Source organism: Thamnophis sirtalis, unplaced genomic scaffold (genome assembly GCF_051295495.1).
Source record: "Thamnophis sirtalis isolate CommonGarterSnake01/CBP01778 unplaced genomic scaffold, rThaSir2_p1.2 scaffold_2, whole genome shotgun sequence".
In the NCBI taxonomy this organism is placed as follows: Eukaryota; Metazoa; Chordata; class Lepidosauria; order Squamata; family Natricidae; genus Thamnophis; species Thamnophis sirtalis.
In genome coordinates, this window is record NW_028261382.1 from 76,754,064 (window position 1) to 76,776,888 (window position 22,825).

At 40.4% G+C, this 22,825-nt stretch overlaps 1 protein-coding gene across 4 annotated transcripts in view; it reads right to left on the reverse strand.

The window, feature by feature from the left end:
* The window catches only part of PIWIL2 (piwi like RNA-mediated gene silencing 2), a 47,586-nt gene that overhangs the window by 11,429 nt on the left and 13,332 nt on the right, over nt 1–22,825 (reverse strand). For 3 of the 4 annotated variants that reach the window (XM_087706140.1, XM_087706143.1, XM_087706144.1), the window contains 14 exons: nt 21,625–21,735; nt 20,763–20,880; nt 18,568–18,692; nt 15,443–15,523; nt 14,795–14,908; nt 13,960–14,148; nt 13,634–13,718; nt 12,705–12,794; nt 11,321–11,461; nt 8,903–9,016; nt 6,704–6,892; nt 5,293–5,394; nt 4,180–4,299; nt 1,164–1,252 (listed from right to left, as the gene is read on the reverse strand). In XM_087706140.1, the coding sequence (XP_087562266.1) occupies nt 1,164–1,252; nt 4,180–4,299; nt 5,293–5,394; nt 6,704–6,892; nt 8,903–9,016; nt 11,321–11,461; nt 12,705–12,794; nt 13,634–13,718; nt 13,960–14,148; nt 14,795–14,908; nt 15,443–15,523; nt 18,568–18,692; nt 20,763–20,880; nt 21,625–21,735 (1,668 nt within the window). The remainder of the gene's footprint in view (nt 1–1,163; nt 1,253–4,179; nt 4,300–5,292; nt 5,395–6,703; nt 6,893–8,902; nt 9,017–11,320; nt 11,462–12,704; nt 12,795–13,633; nt 13,719–13,959; nt 14,149–14,794; nt 14,909–15,442; nt 15,524–18,567; nt 18,693–20,762; nt 20,881–21,624; nt 21,736–22,825) is intronic. The other variant, XM_087706141.1, reaches the window with a different exon arrangement.

Consider the following 22,825-nt stretch of genomic DNA (forward strand, 5'->3'; position numbering starts at 1 on the left):
TTGGATTCCCCAAGCAGCGCACAGGAGAAGAAAACTCTCCCCAACCCCGTGAAATTAGTGGCTCCTGGGAAACGATCAGGATTAAGACCTGCTGTAATTGGTTCCATATCCAAGACAAGAGAGGGAAGATTGAGGATTCTCTTTCTGAAGTCAGCTGATGAGAGATGGTGGAACACAAGGAAGAAGGGTGGAGAAGGCTGAGCAGGGGAATCTGTGAATTAAGCTTAGCTCAGAAATAAGCCAAGCTGCTAACTTTTGACAGGAAGGATATTGTTTTCAAATTTAAAAAACTGAATATATAAATCACCAGGGCATATTTTATCCTCAAGACCAGAAGTATCAAATTCTTGGAAATCAGTCTTCAGAGCTGAAGAAGCTTCTGGAATGAGAAGCAAATCATCTTCCCCAAAAAAACAGAAAGTCCAGTTGCCTCCTGAAAAAGCACCTTTGGTCCAGTTGCCTCCTGACAAAGCACCTTTCTGGATGACAGAATCTCTACAGACTTTTAGCCATACAATTTGGGATGAACACCCTTTGAATGGTGTGGGAGTAGGGATGGATTTCCAGAGAAAAAAATTGCAGACTACAGGAACCATTTGCACCACTCAGGTGACCTTGTGGACACAGATAAACCTCCAAGTGCTTCAAGGACCCTCTAAAAGGATGCAAATGACCAGCTGCCTGTAATGAAAATAAATCCTTCCATTCCCCACCATCCAGTCAGAACTGAAGAAGCTTCTTGGATGAAAAGCGAAACATCTTCAAAAGAAGAACAAGAAAGCCCAGTTGTCTCCTGAAAAAGCACCTTTGGGGGAACCATGACCTGGAAGACTGAGAATCTCCACAGCCATTCAGCCATTCTATGTGAACTCAAGCAAGGGCCCCAGCCCTAGAACAGACCCATAGATCTGAATGCCAAAAAGTTGTCAGAGTGCACTTTATAGTAGTCCAGCATATCTAGAATAAATCTTAACATTGTTTTTAATTTGTCTTTTGGTTAAGAATCCATTTTGGCCTGGATAGATACATTTATTCAAGTATCATTTTAATCTTTCTGCTATTATTGGTGCAAATATTTTATATACATTTAATAATGATATAGGCCTGTAGTTCTTTTTCTGTGTTAAAGGTGTTGTTTTTGTTTTTTTAAAGAGGACACTTACGGATTGATACTTGCCACAAAGCCCACAACTGAGCGCTTCCCCCTGCTGGGATCATGATACACGTCTATGCCAATTACCATCAGCTGTTTCTGGAAGGAAGAACAAGGCGTTACTCCCCACATGCACATCTGCAAGGGATATCCAGCTAGATAGGCAGACAAACAGGTGTGCTTAAAGGTTTCCTGCCCATTTGTTTTATTTACACCTTCATTTATTTATTTTTATAAACAACTCAAGGCAGTGGACATAACTCACTCTCCTTTTTTCTACTTTCCCCACAACAACCCTGCGATGTAAATTGGGCTGAGACAGAGGGACCTGTCCAAAGTCACCCAGCTGGCTTTTGTGTCTAAGGTAGGATTAGAACTCAAGAGTCTCCTGGTCTCTAAGTCTGGTATTCTAACCATTAAACATAAGAGTGCTTTTTCAAAAGGCAATTGGACTTTATTTGACACCCCACCTCCCGCCTTCAAAAGATTTTGCTTCTCATCCAAGAAGATTCTTCAGTTCTTGGATGAGAAGTGAAACATTTTCAAGGGGGGAAAAACAAAGTCCAACTGCCTCTTGAAAAAGCACCTTTGGGGCAACCATGACCTGGATAATAGCTCCCTCTTGTGCATCCAACTTGAGAATACGGGAGGGAAAACAGTAAGCAAGCAAGCTGGACTGTCATTTCTAACCTCAATAGAGGCCTGCAAAACAGCAATCCCTCTCCTACTTCACTACTTTTGGGGCCCTGGTCTCTGCACAATACTGGGCACTTGTCTTAATAGCATGGGAGTTTCCCCGTGGCTCAGCCAATAATTCAAGTTAATCTTGACTCCTGATGACTACAGTAAGAGTGTGTCTCCCTTTTCTTATCACCTTCCATAAAAGGACCATGACAAGATATTTTCACAGCTGACATTTTTGGTATGTTTAACAACAAAACATGATAAATAACTTTCTCTCTATTCACATACATTAATGTGTTATCCATTTTCTTAAGTATAAGCACTTCAGGCAGCAAACACTGCCAAAGACAGTAGCATTTCTACTTTTCACATTCCAAGAGAAAGCTCTCTTCTGTAATAGCAATAATAGACTTAGACATCTGCCTGGAATCCACACTGCATATTGGACATTAACACAATTGAGGGAGTCCAGAGGTATTTCACCAGAAGAGTCCTCCACTCCTCTGCTCACAATGGAATACCTTATGTCACCAGTCTTGAAATTTGGGGCTTGGACAACCTAGAACTACACCGCCTAAGGTCTGACCTAAGCGTAGTACATAAAATTGTCTGCTATTGTCAGGTAATGAGGATTTAATATCTGCCAGCTGATGTAAGGTTGTACACTGTAAACTGTAAGCTGATGCAATGAGGATGATTCAGCAATATATGGTATCGCCTCTTTAAGTCTCTGGTAGGGTCCACACAAGTCATTTACTTTTTAAAGAGGTGTCTATATATAGGTTGTCATTACAGGGCATCCCTCTCTCTCATTGTGTGTCTCATTTCTCTCCTTGTGTCCGAGCTGAATGGTAAGGAATTTATCTACCATGTGTTTGTCTGTATTTATGTATATATAAACCACTATTAATTGTCTAAAGGCTCTGTGTTCTGCGTGCTGAGTTTTGCTCCTGGGTTTATCTCATAATAATAGACACGTTACCAAAACTCTGACAGCTACAACATCCTACCTGTCAATGACTACTTCAGCTTCAAACACAATAATATACGGGCAAACAATAGATACAAACTTAAGGTAACTTGCTCCAAACCTGATTGCAGAAAATATGATTTCAGCAACAGAATGGTCAATGCCTGGAATGCTCTACCTGACTTCGTTGTTGTTACATCCTCAAACCTCCATAACTTTAATCTTAAACTGGCTAGCATGGATCTCTGCTTCTGGTTGATGCTCTCATTGGAAATGTGGCAACTGTTGCCATTGGGGGGGTCATTCTTGATGCGTAAATAATTGTTCTTAAATAGTAGTGGATGATAGGATTAAGGCTAATATTACCGTATTTTCAGAGTATAAGGCGCACCTTAATTTTTGGGGAGGAAAATAAGAAAAAAAAATCTCCCTCCACCTACCAGCATCTATCGGTATTCATCTGGCTAGTGTCCTTAGCAAATAGCATGGTCAGCTTCAGCACATTAGTTTGCAGGTTGTGTTCGCGCATGTGGGCTTCATTGGGGCTGCTCGTTGCAGGGAACTCCAGTAAGTAAAGCAGGAGAAATGCGGATGTGGTCAGACAAAGCAGCAGCTGTTCTGGGTTGCCACGTTTTCAGCTCCAAACACTCCATTTGAGACCTGTTCAAAGCTGCAGGGATTGCCAAAGCACCTCGCCACTAGAAAACGTAACACAGATAGGTTGAAAATGTGATACGCGGAGGTGGCGATCAGCAGCAATGTACTCTGGTGATCCCCGCAGCCTTCAACAGGTCTCAAACAGAGCGTTCAGAGGCTGAAAACACAACGCGCAGAGGCCAAAAACAGAAGCCACAAAGGAAGCAATGGTCTGTGGCAAACCCTGCAGCCTGGACCAGGTATAAAACATGAAGGCTGAAGGGTGGGGGTCGGCGGCTGGGTGGGGTACATTCGATGTATAAGATGCAGCCAAATTTTCATCTTTTATGGGGGAAAAGTGTGTCTTATACTCTGAAAAATATGGTAATGTGTTTTAAGCATATCAGTTGAATTCTTTGGTGGGATGTTTTGTACATCTTCACTTGTCTCTTTTTGAAAAAGCATCTTATCCAAGCAAACTGTAAGAGGACAGAAATGACCCTGACCACTGTTCTCTACCTGACATATTCTTTTCAAGGCTCCCAACTTTCAGCAGGTTATAATTAAGTGAAAGGGGATGTCTAGAGAAGTGAAAGGAACTGAGAAAGATGGATATTAATAGTGCCACGTAAAGAACACAAGTATTCATACATAAAATGTGCAACATTATTTTAGAGAATTATTATTCTTACTGAATTAAGCTTCACTGAAGAGAAATAATGTCAGTATTACTTACCAATGGAATGTCCACACCCCACAGCTCTCCACCTAACTTGCAATTAATTTGCAACAGAATCTTCTGGGCTATACTTCTAAGTTTAGTATACTGGGTTGTAATGGTTCGAACATTAATAACCTGTAGCAATTAATGATTGGAATTAATAAATGCCTGGACAAGAAACAAATGTTTCTCTTTCAACAATTCTCAGTTTGATTATTGCATAAAATATATTTTAAGCCATTCTACTTCGAGCTTAATTTCATCAGGAGTACCCTTTCCTAACTTCATCAGAAGGGTTCTAACTTCAAAACGTGAAACACTTCCACTAAAATCAGAAGGGCATTTAAATATTTCTTATGTTAGAAACAGCCCTTTCAAAAATCAAAATTGTTAAAATTTCATATTTTTCACATCTAATTACAAGCTGTGAGTTTTAATATATTTACAAGGCAATAAGAGGTTATTATTGCTTAAAGTAAGCACCGTTCCCCCCCCCTTACAAAAAATTAAGCCACCATTCAACAAAAAATATTTAACATATTTCCGAATATAACACCTTTAAGTTATTAAAAATATAGGGTTTAACCAGGTTTTCTCCATATTTACATTTTTAAAAAAATCTGATTTTAAGGATCCGTTTATTAAATTATTGAATTCTCAATTCGCAATGAAAAGCTAAACATTGTTGACATTCGTTACCTGAACATCATAAAACTCTAAATCACTAGAACAGTGTTTTTCAACCTTTTTTGTGCAAAGGCACACTTTTTTCATGAAAAAAATCACGAGGCACACCACCATTAGAAAATGTTAAAAAAATTTAACTCTGTGCCTATATTGACTATATATAAAGTGTTTTTCCCACGGCACACCTTACACTATGTCACGGCACACTAGTGTGCCGCGGCACAGTGGTTGAAAAACATTGCACTAGAACACAAAACTGTCCAAAGCTCATATACGAACTATGTATATATAAACAGTATAAACTGTTTCCTGTTACACCTCATGTTGGGCCTCAAAGACACTTCGGAGGCTCTTCATAAAAAGGCAGGTGATCAAACAAGTAATATTACCATCAGTAATTCAAGCATTTTTACAGGCTCAAGAGACAACTATTTGGCGTACCTGGGAAGGAACCGGATTATGTACATTACACAGCCTTTTAATGGCCCTGTACAAATCATCTTTATTTCCTGTGATAATGCAAACGACTAATTGTATTGATCCCTTAATAAAGAGAAAGGACAGTAAGTAACCAGCTTGCAATAAGACCATTAAATACCAGTATACCACTATGGGTTAGACATACTGGGAGGTGGAACTAATGTCATTTATTAATTTACATCCTGCTTTTATTTCATGCAACTCAAGACAGTGAACTAGTTAGTTAGTTGTTTACTCTATTGTCATTGTACATGGTACAATGAAATTAAATGCCGTCTTCAGTGTACATTATAACTATAAAAATAAAAACATAAACATACATCCTTTACATTCTATATAATTGAAATTGAAAGCCTGATATTGCACTATACAATAGAATTCAATATAGGTACTGCTCTGGGATAGAAGCTGTTTTTCAGCCTATTTCTCCTTGTTTTTATTATCCTGTACCATCTGCCAGATGGTAATAGTTCAAAAAAAGGGTGCCCAGTATGAGATGAATCTTTAAGGATGTTTTGAACTTTCTTAAGGCAGCGGGAGCTATAAAGTTCTTCCAAAGACGGGAGAGGGCAACCAATGACCCTCTGGGCAATGACGTTGACCCTCTGGAGCGCTGTCTTATCTGCCACTGTGCAATTGGCAAAGCATACAAAGGTGCAGCAAGTTAAAATACTCTCTCTGGTGCAGCGATAGAAGGGCACTAGCCCTTCTTGCAATTTCCCCACAACAAAGACTCTAATAAGTGGGTTAAGAGCCTCCCAACCCAGAGTCTCCTGATTTCTCAGCTAGCACATTAACCACTACACCAAATTGGCTCTTGGCCATTACTTTATGGTCGCAAAAATATTTCAAACCTTAATGCCAAACGACAGTGGTACCTTGTTACTCAACTGCTTTGAAACTCATCAAATTTGATACTCAACGCACTTTGATGTGAAAATTACATCCCTGTACTCATTGTTTGTTTAGTACTGGACATACAAGCTAGAACCTTGTTGGTGTCGACTGCCTTGTGACTCACTACATTATTTCTTAAGGGAAAATTGTGTTTTGTTATTCATAAACCAATTAATGATTGGTATCAAGGTAGCACTGTATATGTTTGTTCATATTTCAACAAAATATGAATCCATTAGAAGGCAAACTGTTGAGGCTCAGCAGCTTCCTCCCAGGAAAGGTTTACCAAGATCAGATTCTAGACATTTGCTCTATCCATCCCAACTATATATTCCTCTTCCTTCTCCCTTCCTGTCTTAATATTCTGTATCTCAGTATACTTTATTTGAAAGCAAGATCAATAAATGCTGCAAGGGGGGGGGGGGAATATAACAGGAAACCACCGTCATAAAACCACAAACCCATAAACTCACACCTCGCTACTTAGCAATGATTTGATAGCTCTGGCATATGTCTCTATTCGGTCATCTTTCAATTCTTTCCAAATAGGTGCCGCTAATGAGATTTCAAGTGCTCCTGAGATTTTTTGCAGTATGCTGACTAGTTCGTGCGCTTGCTCCATTGCCCGCTTTGGGTAAAATAGTGCCCAGAAATGAATTGGAACCTAAGAAATAGAAGAAAAAGCAACATACTTTTGACACTTGAAACAAGACACCTGCTAAAATGTAATGGCTTCCAAGGGATTTGAGGATAATAATATATTTTTTTACTAACAGAGTCCTCGACTTACAACCATTTGTTGAGCGACCAAAGTTGCAATCGCACTGAAAAAAGTGACATATATTTACTCTAATAGCTGTTCCAGTAACCTCATGGCCCTGTGATCAAAATTCAGGGTCTTGGCAACTGGCATTCATTTATGATGGCTGTAGTGTTCCAGGGTCACATGATCAACATTTGTGACCTTCACAGTCAGCTTCTGATAAGCAAAGATAATTGGTGAAGCTGGATTTGCTTAAAGTCGTGATTCACTTAACAACTGCAATGACTCATTCATTCGTTCGTTCGTTCGTTTACTGCCCGTCTCCCGGTGAGCTGTGGTGGCGCAATGGATACAATGCAGTGTAGCAGGTTAACTCACTGCTCACTCCAGGTGTTCCATCCTGACCGTCTCAAGGTTGACTCAGCCTTCCATTCTTCAGAGGTGGGTAAAATGAAGACCGAAATTGTTGGGAGCAAGAGGCAGACTCTGTAAACTATTAGAGGACCGTAAAGCAGTACATAAGTCTAGGTATTATTGATATCTTGCCTTGGGAGCGACTCCAGGTGCCTTACAACATTAAAAGCTATAAAACTGTAACTGCTGGTTTACGATCCCAAAAGGCAAATGCTATCCACCATTTCAATTTCTTCAGTATCAATATTACAGCTGGTTATTAATCTTCTTTATGTTTTAGCCATATTTTTCACTGTGCCCTTTGACTTTCATTACCAGAGCTTGAAGGCTCTTTGCATTTTCAGTTAACAGACTAAACAGTTGTCAACGTAATACAAGTTACTGATATTTCTTCCTCTGATTTTTAAAACCATGCTCTTCTTCTTCCAATCCAGCTCCCCTTTTCCCCATTGCTTGTCAGGTGGTCACAAAAAGTGATCAGATGACCCCAGGACCATGCAATCATCATAAATATGAGTCAGTTGCCAAACATCTGAATTTGGATCACATGACCAGGGGATGCCGCAATATTTGAAGACAATTCTTGCCACAGTTTTTAAGCGAATCACTGTAGTTAAGTTAGTAACAAGGTTGTTAAGTAAAACTGGCTTCCCCACTGATTTTGCTCGTCAGAAGGTCGCAAAAGGTGATCATATCATTCCAGGACAATGCAACTGTCATAACTGTTGTGGCCCAGTAGGAGCTGTTGGAGCTGCCACCAGACTCTGACAGCGAGGGGCCCTATGAGTCGGCTCTGGAGGATGTGGAGGACCCTGGACAGGGTTCCGACTCCGAGCAGGGCGCAGAGAGACTGGTTGGCCACCAGGTGGCGCCTGAGCCTTGGACCAGTGGGGAGGAGACAAGGGAGAGTGATCCAGAAGCCAGCAGTGAGTTGTTCCTGGACGCACGCCATCGAAGAGCTACTCGGCGTCAGAAACAATTACGCAATTACAGGAGGTAATTGTGCTCAGCTGGTGGTCATTAGGCTCCTCTCCAGCCTATAAAAAAGACTGTGACACACCCCTCTTGCAGAAGTCAACGCATTGACTAAAGAGAACGTAACTAACTTGGCAGGCTGGATTGCTGCCAAGGTTTGTCTGAATTGCTGCCAAGGTCCTTTATCTGTTTGTTTGCTTGGCTTTCAGCCACCAAGATTTTGGCTTCTTGCTATTAAAAGTACATTCTAGTTAAGTTTGTCTCGGCTTTCGTTACTGGACGGAGGAGGGGGTCAGAACACATAACTATGAGTTGGTTGCCAAGCATCTGAATTTGGATCATGTGACCATGGAGATGCCATAACAGTCCTGAAAAACAGTCACAAGTCACATTTTTCAGTGCAGTTATAACTTCAAATGGTCACTAAATGAACTCTTGTTACGTCGAGGACTACTGGTGTATATTGAAGAGAATGCTGTTACACCCTACAGAAGAGTGCCCCACACCCAAAGTTAAACTTACTGCAGAAATGCAGGAGTCTCTGCTGATTTCTTTAGTCCAGTTTAGGTCTTCCGAGGTATTGAAGGAGGACTTCTTCAAATTTATTCTTTCCATGGGAAGGACGCGTCCTGTGGTCTGAAACAAACAAACAAAAAGAAAACAGTCAAGCTGTATACAAGGCTAGACATGTGACAGCCCTCGGCCCATTTTAATCCCAGAGCTAAGCACCAAATATGTCTTAAAGCAGCTGTTCCTAACCTTTCCAGCTTGGCGGCCCTGTGCAAGTGTGTGTGTGTGTGTGTGTGTGTGTGTGTGTGTGTGTGTGTGTGTGTGTGTGTGTGTGTGGCAGGTGGACGCACAGCTCCATTTGTGTGAGCATCAGGCACACAGGCCCTCCATGTACGCAAATGGAGCTTTGTGCCATAACAGAGGGCGCTTGCACTTTCGTGTGAAGCTCCATTCGCATGAGCGGCTATTTCACAGATTTAAAAGAGGCTCAGCAAAAGCGTGTTGTGATTTTCAAACTCTACGAAGTTGTACAAGGCAGAACTGCGAGACTGAGAATTTGTTGCTCTGCCTCCTCCATCTCACAAGAAGTGATTCTGGACATCGTATAAGCAAAAACAGCCACTTCAACATCTCACTGGTCCCCTGAAACACTCAGGCTGAGACAAAGCCAGATCTTTATGACCTTCCAGAAAATGATCTCCCTACTATCCCCTACTTCCTTTTGTTGGTTTAGGTTAACTACATTATAGAAAATAAATAGCTAACCTATGTATTCTTTTCTCTTTATTTTGCAATTATTTTTCAGCAGCAAGGACACTGTTGGCGAACCTTTTTCAGGTCTGAGAGCCAAAATGGGAGAGTGCGCATGTGGGTGGGGAAGCACTGGAAACCAGCGTGCCAGAAAGGTGATCTTTCAGTGTCCAGCACATGCATGCACGCCGGCCAGCTGGTCTTCTCGTGTGTATGTGCACCAGAAACCGGAAGACCAGGTGACCATGTGCATGTACATGCCAGAAACAGAAGCTCAGCTTCCCAGTGCACACATGTATGCCAGGGAACTGCTCTTAGTTTCCGGTGCTCCCACGCGGACAAAGACCAGCTGGCCAGCACGCATGTGCATGCTGGAACCCGGAAAAGCAATGGGTGACGGATGGTGTGCCCAGAAAGATGGCGCTGCACGCCACTTCCGGCACGCGTGCCATTGGTTCGCCATCACAGATCTAGGACAACTGTTAATAACAGAAAATAAATAGGTCATCCATTTCTGCAAAGTCCTAAGAGTATTTACCCAAAGGTAGCAAATGTTGGGCCCTGATCAGAAAGTTGTGTAAGATTGATCCCTGAATTTGTCACCTCATTCCTGCCTTGAGCTGGTGGACAGCACCTGACCTACTTTGGCAGTCATTTTAAATCTGATTATTAGAAGCTCAAGGCAACAGAGTTGAAGAATTAAAAATCTTTTAAAAGTTACAACTCACAAAAAGGAAGAGGTTTTTTCCCCCTATGACTACTCAAACGTAAAGCTTATTTTTGTTTCCTTTCCCCACCTGTCATCTTGATTCACCAACCACTCCATGTCTAACTTCTTGAAAAATGCAGGCTTCATAGAGATGTTCTGTACTACAGTACAAATTAGGGGACTGGTGACTAAAACATATGAAGAATGGTTGCAGGAACTGGGCCTGGCTAGTCTAGTGAAGAGAAGGACCAGGGGAAACAAGATAGCAGTCTTCTAATATTTGAGAGGCTGCCAGTGAGAGGAGGGGGTCAAGCTATTTTTCAAAAGCACCTGAAGGCCAGATAAGGTACAATGGATGGAAACTGAACAAGGAGAGATTCAACATGGAAATAAGGAGGAATTTTCTGATAGTGAGAACAATCAACCCATGGAACAGAAGTTGCCTTCAGAAGTTGTGGCAGCTTCAACCCTGGGAGCTTTCAAGAAAAGACTGGACTGCCATCTGTCAGAAATAGTGTAGGGTCTGCTTGGGCAGTGGGTTAGATTAGATGACCTACAAGGTTCCTTCCAACTCTGTTAACCTGTTTTTTTAAAAGTTGAATTTCAGTTTTAAAAGTTGAGGGAGTCACACTGGGGAGAGAATTGTTCCTTTAAAAAAAAACTGACACGGTTCAGCAGCAGACCTTCTGTCTAGGATCTTTAATGCTTTTTATGACACGGGTTGATTTATTTGAGGAAGCACATTTCCCCAACTACACCAGCTCCTCCCATCAGCTCTGGCAAGAGAGACATGCTCCAGGTTCCCCCTCCAGGGAACTGCACTCCATAAGGTAGGTCTTTTCCACTGCGGGGCCCACATCCTCCTCCCAAAATGAGGTAATCTTCACCTTCCTTAATCTCTTCTTGTCAAAATCATTTTTCATAAAATAGGCAGGATCCCATCTGACAAAGCTAACACAAAGTTTCCTTACCCTATAGACATCTCCATGCAAGAAAAGCCCCCACCGGGACAATTCCTTATGGGCATTCTCATTCTTCTCAATTCTGCTCAGGAGTTGGAGCAAAGAGGCATGATGCTGTTCAGGACTCATGTTGACTTTCTGCGTAAGGTCCTGAGCAGAGTGGACACAAGAGGGGGGGGAGCAAGGGGGGGCACTTTAGCTTGCATTCAAAAAAGGAAGCATACACAAATTACCAGCAAAGCAAGAGTTTGAAGGAGGAGCTTCCCTCTGGTAATCCAACATTAGAAATTACATTTGGTCTGGACATTTCCCTCCTATAACCGGGCAACATCGGATTATCGGCTAGTTGCACATAAAAAAACAGATTTGGGGGTGTGTGTGCACACTTATTGGTCACCATCTTGAGGGTTTTTTAATCACATCCTGCAGACACCTCTGAACAGAATCCTTGACTTACAACCAGAATTGAGCCCAACCTTTTGCTGCTAAATGAGATAATTAAGTAGGCTTTATCCCACTTTATGACCTTTCTTGCCACAGTTGTAAAGTGAATCGGTGCAGTTGTGAAGTTAGTAACACTACTGTTAAGTGAATCTGGCATCACCATTTGGCTTTGCTTGTCAGAAGGTCACAAATGGGGATCACGTGACCATGGGACACTGCAACGGTCATAAATATGATCCAGTTGCCAAACATCTGGATTTTGATCATGTGACCATGGGAATGTTGCAACAGTTGTAAGTGTGAAAAATAGTGATAAATTACTTTTATAGTAAAGCCACAATTTCTTATACAATAATTAACACGCTCTGATACTAAGGAGTTCTACTCCCCCTCCCCACCGGAAAAGAACTCTGTTCCGACTACCAGTTGCCTCACATTCCGTTACCTCAGTTCAAACTGGCAGTTCCACTCCTTCACTCAGGAGCGGCCTGGGGCTCCTTACAGTACTAAACATCGGTACCTCAACAAAATGTTTACATCTTCCACCTGTAAAACTGCTTCTGGACTCAAGGCAGCAGGAGCGATATTCCCTTATGTGTTTCATATATATTAGAAGTCCAATAACCTCTTTACAAGAAAAATACCATTGTTATCTTGTGATCTGAGTAGGAGGAGTAAATTGTTAGTGATTAGCAACTACAACTTTTGGCTGATTTGACAAGCTTAAAATGTCAGCCACCATTATGTCACTACATAGCCACGTGGGATCTGTGGGAGGCCAAGGGAATCCTTCTTCAAGCAGAGCGTGACGGGAAAGCTTCAGATGCTATTGAAATAACAAAATTAGGGCTCTGACTTAAAAGTTGGTGAGGCCAAATATTTGATGTAGTAAGAGGTTGAGAATTGTATAAACAAATTCCAATTCTGTATAAAGTATATAGTCAAGCACCTTCATAATTCTAAAATCTTTTCTCATCTTCTCAGGAATGCCTGTCAAGAAGGAAAGTTCTGGCACTAACAGGATTTCACCTTCCTGAAGCTGCAGGAAAATTAAAAACAAAACCTATTATCACACATCATATACAGAAATAAATCATTAATAAAATCAGCTGGGTTGATATATGCCATATACAGATTAGGTAGGAAGGAAGGAAAGGGAATGGTGACCAGAAAACCAAATAGATGGTGTGGGTTTGGTTTTTTAATTATCACAATTTTCTCTCCAAACCCTGTGAATAAACATTAAGTGATAGTCGGACTAGTCCAGGGCTAGCATAGTTAACACAAGAGCTAATAGCTTATGACTAACACTCAGAGATATCTTTTCTTAGCAGTAATAAACAGAACATTGAATAACAGAGTTGGAAGGAACCTTGCAGGTCATCTAGTTCAACCCCCAGCTTCAGCAGGAGACCCTATACCATTTCACATGAATGGCTGTCCAGTCTTTTCTTGAAAGACTCAATAGTTAAGACCCATCCTCTCTTCCTATTTGTTGCTGGAAGAGAGGAAGGTTGAAGTGCTTGACCAACAATTTCCAATATTATGCCAGCTGAATGCTTGTATTTATACAAGGGCTTAAGCTATAAGAGTGAGGGGCATCACAGCCTAAAGCTTCCCTCTAAATTAACTAATCTATTAACAAAAAACCCAACAACCTGCGGGGAATATCTGAGGGGGTGGGGTGATGGTGGGAGAAATCAAAGCCACACCCACCATGATATTTGCCCCATAGTAATTCCCATAATCCTCTGTCATAGCTCAAAAGTGTTCCTAGTCCAGGAACCTCGCCCAAGACAAGTCACATAAATCAAGCCATTTTAGTGAGGACTGCATTACAAATTGGTTGCTTCTAATTGCAACTGCTCAAATTATCACCTTTTCTGGAGGATTTTTTCTTTTTTCAACTCGGTAAATCAACAGTGGCTGGTCAAGTTCTCTAATGGTGATCCCATAATTTTTACTGGAAAGAGAATGTTATATGAATTCTAGGAAGAAAACAAAACTCACTTGATAATTTTAAATATCAACAGCTAAAAACCTAATAAAAACAATTCTAATTAAGCCAAAGTACTTAATGACTGATAATGGCTGACACTTTTAACAAAACCTAAGCAAGATACTGGATGTCTTACTCCCATTAATTATTTTCTTCTTCCCATCTTATCTCGACATTGCAGAAACACTGAATCGTAATCTTTTACCTGTAATACTCTAGAAAAGTGATTTCCTTCCCATCTGACATGGTGAAACTGTTCTGTGGTGTCTTGTTCCAATCAATGTCATCAATTCGGTAATTTTTATTATTGTAACGGGTAATTATGATGTTGCCAATAAGTTGCTTTGTACATTCGTCTTGGAAATTTTCCCGACTCTGTTGATAAATTCTATGCCTTTATGAAAACAGAAATGCTTCAAGTTAAAAATCAGGAAGGCACAAGTTGTAGTCTCACCTTGAGTTTACCAAAGAAGTCTGTTTACCCCACTGGCAGCATCCCATCTGCCAAATACACTCATCTTACCCTAACTTAGCAATGCTTTGGAGTTCTTGGTGCTCTCTGACCTTGGTTGTTTGCTTACAGATGTTTCATTAGCCAACTAGGTAACACCTCCAATGCAAGTGAGGGAAGGGTTTGCTGCCTGTTTATATTCAGTAGTTTTCCCTGTCAGTTTTGGTGACAGGGTTTTTACACTTGAGATTAAGTGTAATTTCCTATTTGGTTGTTCCTTGATTAGAATATTGTTTTTGGTCCGATTGGTGCTGCTTATCTGAATGTTGGTGGCTGGAGGGGATGGGTTATGTAGCCTTTTTGTTTCCTTCTGGGTTGTTTTTTTTAATTCTCTTTTGAATGGTGTGGAATGGTCTTACACAGCCAAATAATGAACTGCATGAGAGATACTTGGCATATTGGATAGTTCAATATAAACTTATTCTGAGAATTCTGCATTCTAAAGCACACAGGATCAACATCATCTTATGATTCTCTATGATGGCACCAGCTCTCTATAAATATTTAAGATATCATCATTTTTACTCACATCAAATTCAGGACTGAATCATTCCGGATAACCTTATGAACAGCATCAACCAACAAAAACAGGCCACCATCTGTCTTTCGGATACTGGTTGCATAGCCAGGCCATATTTGCAAACTTTGACAAAAATACAGAGGCTAATTTTTAGTAACAAACAGAAACTCTTTTATTAAAAGATGCAAATTGATTTTATAAACACAGTCATTGTTAATAATTGCTACTGTCTGTTTTCACTGTTTACAATTCCAATAAGTTTTAATATGCAACTGATTATTAAAATATACTTTCACAGAACAAAGACAAGTTATTACGTGATGAAATTGCAGCCCAATTTATTACTATATAGTTTATTATTATTAATGTTCATAGACTATCCAAAACTCACTAGGATTGAGGAACAAATAAATGAATAAAATAATCCACCCAAAATATGTATTATTTTAAGTCTTTCCAAAAACACAAGGCAGCTAATTTTGGTATACAGTGCAATTAGCTAAAGTAAATCAATTTGCCCCTATTGAGGTTTTGCTATAGAATGTGTGAAAATATATCAGCATCATACATTTTAAAAGAATATTATTTCTATTGAACAACATATTGTTCAATTAATCAAAGACAAAAACACTGTAGTGCACAAAGCAACATACCAACCTGTACTGCTGAAGAACAGTAGCACTGGTAGGATCATAGAAATTTCTCCCAACAAGTTTCATATCTAAAATCTTCATCACTCTAGAATAACATTAAAAAAAAACACCAAGATAAATATGACACTGGGAACAACAATTTATTATTACAGTCTTAGACCAGCGACCAGAACAAATAAAAGCACTCAGTATACATTCAGTTAAAACTTCTACTATAAAATAATAAATAACAACTAAAATCTATAATAGCAATAGCAATAGCAGTTAGACTTATATACCGCTTCATAGGGCTTTCAGCCCTCTCTAAGCGGTTTACAGAGTCAGCATATTGCCCCCAACAACAATCCGGGTCCTCATAATAATAATAAAATCCAGTGTCAATTATACATGGTCTGACTATAAGATAGTTGCAATCCCTAAACTGTAGGTTCAATGCTAAAAGGGAAGTGACTAAGCAGCCCAAAGGGTTTGCCACAATTGTTACATAACATCGCTATGGTGGAGAAGACATGTGTTTGCGACGAATCTCCAGGGCTGCTGCATAGAAACTGGCCACCTGCACTGTAGTTATAGACTGTTCATCCTTAAGCAGCCACTGGAGATAGGTAGTGTTGGAACAGCTATGATACTTAGCGGTTATTGGCAGAATATGTTTTTTCCTAATCTCTGTATAAAAGGAACCTGTAAGGATCATGTGACCCACAGTCTCCCCCTCTCCTGAGCCGCAAGGACAGAGTCTTTCCGTGAATGGCATCCTTTAATACTTGCCATATACGATGGCCGATGAAAGCACATGGCACCATGCGAGAAATGAGATTGCTGTTTAAAGCATGAACTCTTGGCACAGAAAATCTCTATTGTTCCAGTCCCATTACCAAAGGAGGCCAGAAGAACCTAGATTTTCTTTCATTTCAGGATTTCAAGACGAATAACTAAGCACAACCCAAAGTCCACTTGCATTCCAGCATCCAGCAGTGCAGCAGATGTCAAACGATCTCATTCTACTTTTCATCTCGAGTGGATCTAAATGCAGGCTCCATTCCTTTAAATCGGTGTGTGTGTGTGTGTGTCAAACTCAAGGCCCGTGGGCCAGATCTGGCTCACGGGCCCACCCAGGAAACAGCAGAGGACTGGCCCATGGTGCCTCTGCCAGTGGAAATGGAGCTTGGGACGGCCACGCATGCCCCACACCCAAGCTCCGTTGTAGGCTGCGAAGACCTCCTGCAACCCTCTGCTAGTAACGTTCCCAAACCCTCAGCACACGCCCCCCTCCCCAACTCCACTTTCACCGACAGAGGGTTGCAGGAGGCCTTCACAGCCAAAAACAGAGCTTGAAGGGGGGAGGAGCACATGTGGCTGCCAAGAGCTCTGTTTTCACTGGCAAGAGTGCTCAGGCCACCACAGACGCCCCCGACATGAGTGATGTCGAGATGGGCATGCCCAACCCTGATATGGCCCTCAATGAAATAGAGTTTGACACTCGTTTTAAATAATAGTAATGGTAAAGGTTCCCCTCATATATATGTGCTAGACGTTCCCCACTCTAGGGGGCGGTGCTCATCTCCATTTCAAAGTCGAAGAGCCAGGGCTGTCTGAAGACGTCTCAGTGATCATGTGGCCAGCATGACTAAACGCCAAAGGCGCACGAAACGCTGTTACCTTCCCATCAAAGGTGATTCCTATTTTTCTACTTGCATTTTTGCATGCTTTTGAACTGCTAGGTTGGCAGAAGCTGGGACAAGTAAGGGGAGCTCACTCCGTTACACGGAGCTAGGGATTCAAACCACCAAACTGCTGACCTTTCCCATTTACTTCTCGAGCCTGATGAGCAAGAGCCAAGAATCAAAAGTCTTCCCTTACCTGGGATCTTTGGTTAAAATAGGGATTGATCCAAAGGCCAATGGGGTTTTTTCTCTGCAGTCTACATTACAATATATAATCCTACCTATACTTTCTATGTGGCCACAGTTGTTATCCCAAATTGATTCCGATCCTGAATGCACCTCGACTAGATCAGGTTGCAGTAAAGTGTATAGGTAGTCCTTGACTTATGGACAGTTCATTTAGTGAACACTTAAAGTTACAAAAGCACAGGAAAAAAGTGAGTTATGACCATATTTCACACTTATAACTGTTGCAGCATCCCCATGATCATCATGGGGATGATCACCTGATCAAAATTCAGACCCTTGGCAACTCACTCATATTTATGACGGTTGCAGTGTCCAGGGGTCATGTAAATCACCTTTTGTAACCTTCTGATGAGCAAAGTCAATAGGGAAGCCCGATTCACTTAACAACCATGTCAATAACTTTACAATTGCAGTGATTCACATAAGGTTATAAAATCGGGTAAATTTCACTTAGCAAATGTCTCGCTTAGCAACAGAAACTATCTGTACTGCTGACAGAGAAAACTGCTGTACCCTCTTTCATGAAGTATGTAGATTAATTGAGATTAAGGTAATTTCAAGCACCAAGAAAAAGAACCAATCAAAATAATTTACAATCACTTCTTTTATCTGTACTGAAATGATAAGCATGTCAACTGGTCACTACAACATATATCTATTTAAAAATAAACAGAGCCTTGCAACCATTTATATTTCATGTAATCATCACATACTTGTTGCACAATGCAAAAATCTAAATCCCATCCTTTCTCTGCATAGTATGTCTATTTGTATAAAACTCCAGTTGTAAAATTTTCCCAATATCTTATATAGGACACTTGGCCCCCATTCATTACAGAAGGTCCACATTTCCTTCTGAGTAAACAGATACAAATTGATGGTTTAAAGTTGCACTGCTATATATTAAAATGAACTGGCTTTAAAATAAACACGAATGTTATATTTGAACGATTAATTGTGCAAAGCTTTTCTAGGTTAGGTCTATCGAGTTTTTGTTCTGACACATCAAATAAAAATGCTCACACTCATTCAATTACAGAGATTGGAAATGTTATCCATAGTGGTCAACATTCAGCCAATGTTGATAAATTCAATTAAAAGAAAACAGGTCTAAGCATTTTAACATTGGTATTTTGTATAACATTCATTTATTTTAAGAACGGCTGTACTTATGGGATGCTTCAAGTCCAGATGTGAAACAGCAGAAATTACGCACTTTCTGAAAATAACGTTGTAAAACGGGATACACAACTCTGAACTTGGTTCCAGAATTTTGGTCATCTGTATCTTTAAATTGACTTCCATTCCATCTGTCTTTCTTACACACTTCAGGTTAATATTCTAAAGTAGAAGAAATATATTCTATCAGAACTCAAATAGAGGTCAGTAAAAGACAGCCTAAGAATTCCAAAACAATTATGTTTACAAAATAAATTACAAAATAATCAGTTCCAATTCCTGCCAGTAAGTAAATGTTGCAGTAAAAAGATGTTATGTATAACTTAGCCATCTCAAGCTAAGAGTAACATTTCAGAGTGCTTTGTTTTCGGAAGTCTATCCACACAAAATAAAGACAAAATGAAACATAAATGAAAAGTGAAACAAACCAGTTTATAACTATGCCTTATTTTGTTGCTGTTGAAATTGCATATTGTATTAATATACTTATTCTTTTGCCATATTGCTGATTCTCAACTTTTCTGTTATGAAAACCCCTTGAAGCATGAAGATTGGACAACTTTTTTTCTTAATGGGTACAGATGCCTTGAAGAGATACCCTTGAAAGCAAGCTCATGCTTAATATAATATTAACAGAATAACAGAGTTGTAGGAGACCTTGGAAGTCTAGTCCAACCCCCTCCTCAAGCAGGAGACCCTAAATCCATTTCAGACAAATGGTTATCCAATCCCTTCTTAAAAACGTTCAGCGATGAAGCACCTACAACCTCTGGAGGCAAGTTTCTCCACTGATTAATTGTTCTCATTGACAGGAAATTTCTCCCTAGTTTTAGGTTGCTTCTCTCCTTGATTAGTTTTCATCCATTGCTTCTTGTCCTGCACTCAGGTGCTTTGGGAAATAGGTTGACCCCCCCCCCTTCTTTGTGGCAGCCCATTAGATATTGGACAACTGCTATCATGTCATACCCTAGTCCTTCTTTTCATGTTCTCTTTTAAGAAAATGTTAGAAAACAAATCAATTTTAAATCTTTAATATTTTCAAGGTTACATTGATGAAGATGTTGAGACCTTTGTTTAAGTCCTGTTTAAAATACAGAAAGCTAAATGACTTTGAACTAGTCTCTCTCAGCTCAACCTATCTTACGGGAGTCCCAAAAGTGATTTTTCAAGAGGCAACTGGACTTTTCTGGTTTTTCTTTGAAGATGTTTCGCTTCTCATCCAAGAAGACTCTTCAGCTCTGAAGAAGCTCCTTGGACGAGAAACAAAACATCTTCAAAGAAAAACCAAAAACTTTAGTTGCCTCTTCATAAAGCATCTTTGGAACAACCATAATCTGGATGAGTGAGAATCTCCATAGACTATCTTATGGGATAATTTCAGAGATGGCATTCAACCAGTTCTGACCGGTTCTGGCAAACCAGTAGTGGAAGTTTTGAGTAGTTCGGAGAACCAGCAAATACCACCTCTGACTGGCTCCACCTCCCAAGAGTGCCAGCTGATTGGTTGGGTCTTCTGTTGCTTTGCACAGGAGAATGAGCTGGAAAGCAGGTTAGTGGGATGGGGAGGGAATGGGTATTTTACAGTATCCTTCCCCTGCCATGCCCAAGCCACACCATGCCCACACAACCACTGGATAATTTGTGAAGGATGGTATAGGAGGGGACATCACCCAAGGCATCACAGGACAGGTAGATCATAATTGTATTAAGAAACATCTTGAGCACAAAGTTATCCACTAATATAATAGTCATAGCCACAGCTAAAATGTAGAGTGAAATCCTTTGAGATATTCAGATATACTGTCATCTGCTGCTATTGGAGAAATCACAAAATAACCTGGAAAAAGGAGAAAGGAACTGAGTCCTTTGGCTCATTTCACAAGGAGCATTTCAATCTTATCAGGTACACTTCAGTTGCAGTATAATTCAAAAGAATAAATGAACAGGGCACAATTCAATTCCAAACTCACAGAAGACTAGGAAAACATTCGGACGTAGGACACACTATCACCATTTCAATTCATATTTTTTTAAAAGTATTTATCTTCATGAACTAAAAATATTTCAAGCTCAGTATCAGCTTGGTTATTCCTAGAAGACAGAAAAAAATTCAGGTGGTACTCCATCCAAATAGACTGGGGGTTGGACAACTAACAAAATAAGGAGTTGGAATTAAATGCCAGTGTCAGATAATATTGCAGCAAACTCTTCTGTTTTCCCCCTCAATCTTACTTGAGGCAACTTGATGGGCAAATAGAGAAGAAAGCCATCAAATGCGGAAATGTCTCCTATCACCGACTGATGCTCCTTCAGCATCCTAAGACGCACACTTTTACATTCCATGTTTGGGCTGGAAGACAAGAGGAAAATCAAGAAAAAACAACAATGGGTGGTACATTTTTATCAGGAAAAAAATAAAGAATGTGTATTTCCAGACAGAAATATCCACACAGAAAAAAACTGTCACAATTCATTCCTTTGTCAGTAGAAAGGCAACCTCTAGATGCTGGTTGGCTATGCTATTTCACTGAAAGACAGCATCAAGGAAGAGCTGTAACTATTTTCTTTTTCAGTCTTGGCTTCAAAGAAGATGCATGGCCTTTCGGCTGCATTTCTACAAGAAAATGTTCAGATTCCCTACAGCTTTACATTATTAGTGAAATATATCAATGGACAGACAATTTGGGGGTCCCTCCAAAAACTTTTAACACCCATAGTCAAATTACTTAGATAAAATGGCTGCCCTTGGATGCAATAAATATTTGGGTTCAGACTAACCATCTGGACAGGTGCCTTCTTAGCTCATAAAGCTGACAACTGGTACTTTCGAAAGCACCATATCAAGACAGTCACAGGGTTTAGAAAGTATGAAAGATTTTCCACATAGCTTCAAAGGCTAGAAAACACGATTTATATTCCTTTAAATTTTAGCATATAAGATGTGGGAAGAAGCATCAATTGGACTGCAACTTAAGAGAACAATTTGAATAAAAGATATTGGATCTTCTGTCCACATTGTTATTGAAGCCATGGCAGACCCCAAAGCAACTGCCTTCAACTGTGGAGGAAAGAGTTAAGATTTAAGAACTATTACCTGAATGTCACATGGTACTGATACACAGCTTCATTTTTACAGTGTATTTGAATCAGATTCAATGCCAAAGGAATTGCTACTCCTTTTGACCCTTGCTTCTTAAGCGGTTCTCTGGAAGGATGAAAGTGTAACTTATATTAATTTCTCTGCTTCATTTAAGAGAAAGACAGTGATGAAGTTGAACCTCATGAATACTGTATCTGGTTCAATAGTGCATACTTTCCAATGTTCAAATAATTAGAATAGCAATAACTGGGAATAACCATTTTTGGATGAAAGGTGTGCTAAAATTTGGCATTAGCAATTTATATTTTTACATAAACAAATACAATTCAGTGTATACAATAAAAAAGATGCATCTGTCAAGAACATCTATTCTTAAGATTGTTGTGGTCTGCCAGTGTCCTGCGGAGCTGGCAGCAGAGTTGGCCAACGAGGAGATTGAGGAGGAACATGGGCCAGTCCGGGAGTCTGGGGAAGGCTCTGAGGCAGAAAGGGGACCAGGGCCATCTGGGAGTTACTGTATGTGCTGCCTCCGGAGCCTCCAGAGTCGGACAGCAGCAAGGCAGAGGAACCGGCTCCCCCTGTTCCCAGTACACGCATGCACAGAGCTTCCAGAAGGCAAGAACAGTTAAGACAGAAGGGGTGACTCGAGAGTAAGGCTTGGAGATGATTGGCCCCCTCCCATAGGACATAAAGGAGGAACAAAGGTACATGAGCCTTTGAGTGTGGCCTTGCCAAGCTAATTGCCAATTAAGTCTTTGGCAGTGTTTCCAGGAAGATAAAGGTGGGTGCCTATCAGCCTTATCCCGAAGGACTTTGGCAGCCTACTGTAGGTTACAACTATTTGGGACTCATTATGGGCTGTGAATGAACATAATTTATAGCCTTTGAAATAAAAAGAGAGTTTTGGGGACTAAGCCTGTGCTTTTTACTGTATCAGGAAGCCTAGGTCAGAACATAAGATATATTTTGACACCTCACCCCTTTGTCCAAAACAGGGGTATATTTCTAGAAGCAATTTGTATATGCTTGGCTCCTTGGACATACTTCTACCCCACAGTCCTACTCCAGGCCCAATTTCTTACTTTTTTTCTAGACAAGCTGGGGGGGAAAAACATAGCTTATCTTCTCTAAAGATTTGCACAAATCAGAAGTTCATCAGATGTTGTTACATTCAGAAAACTCAAAGAAAAAAAAC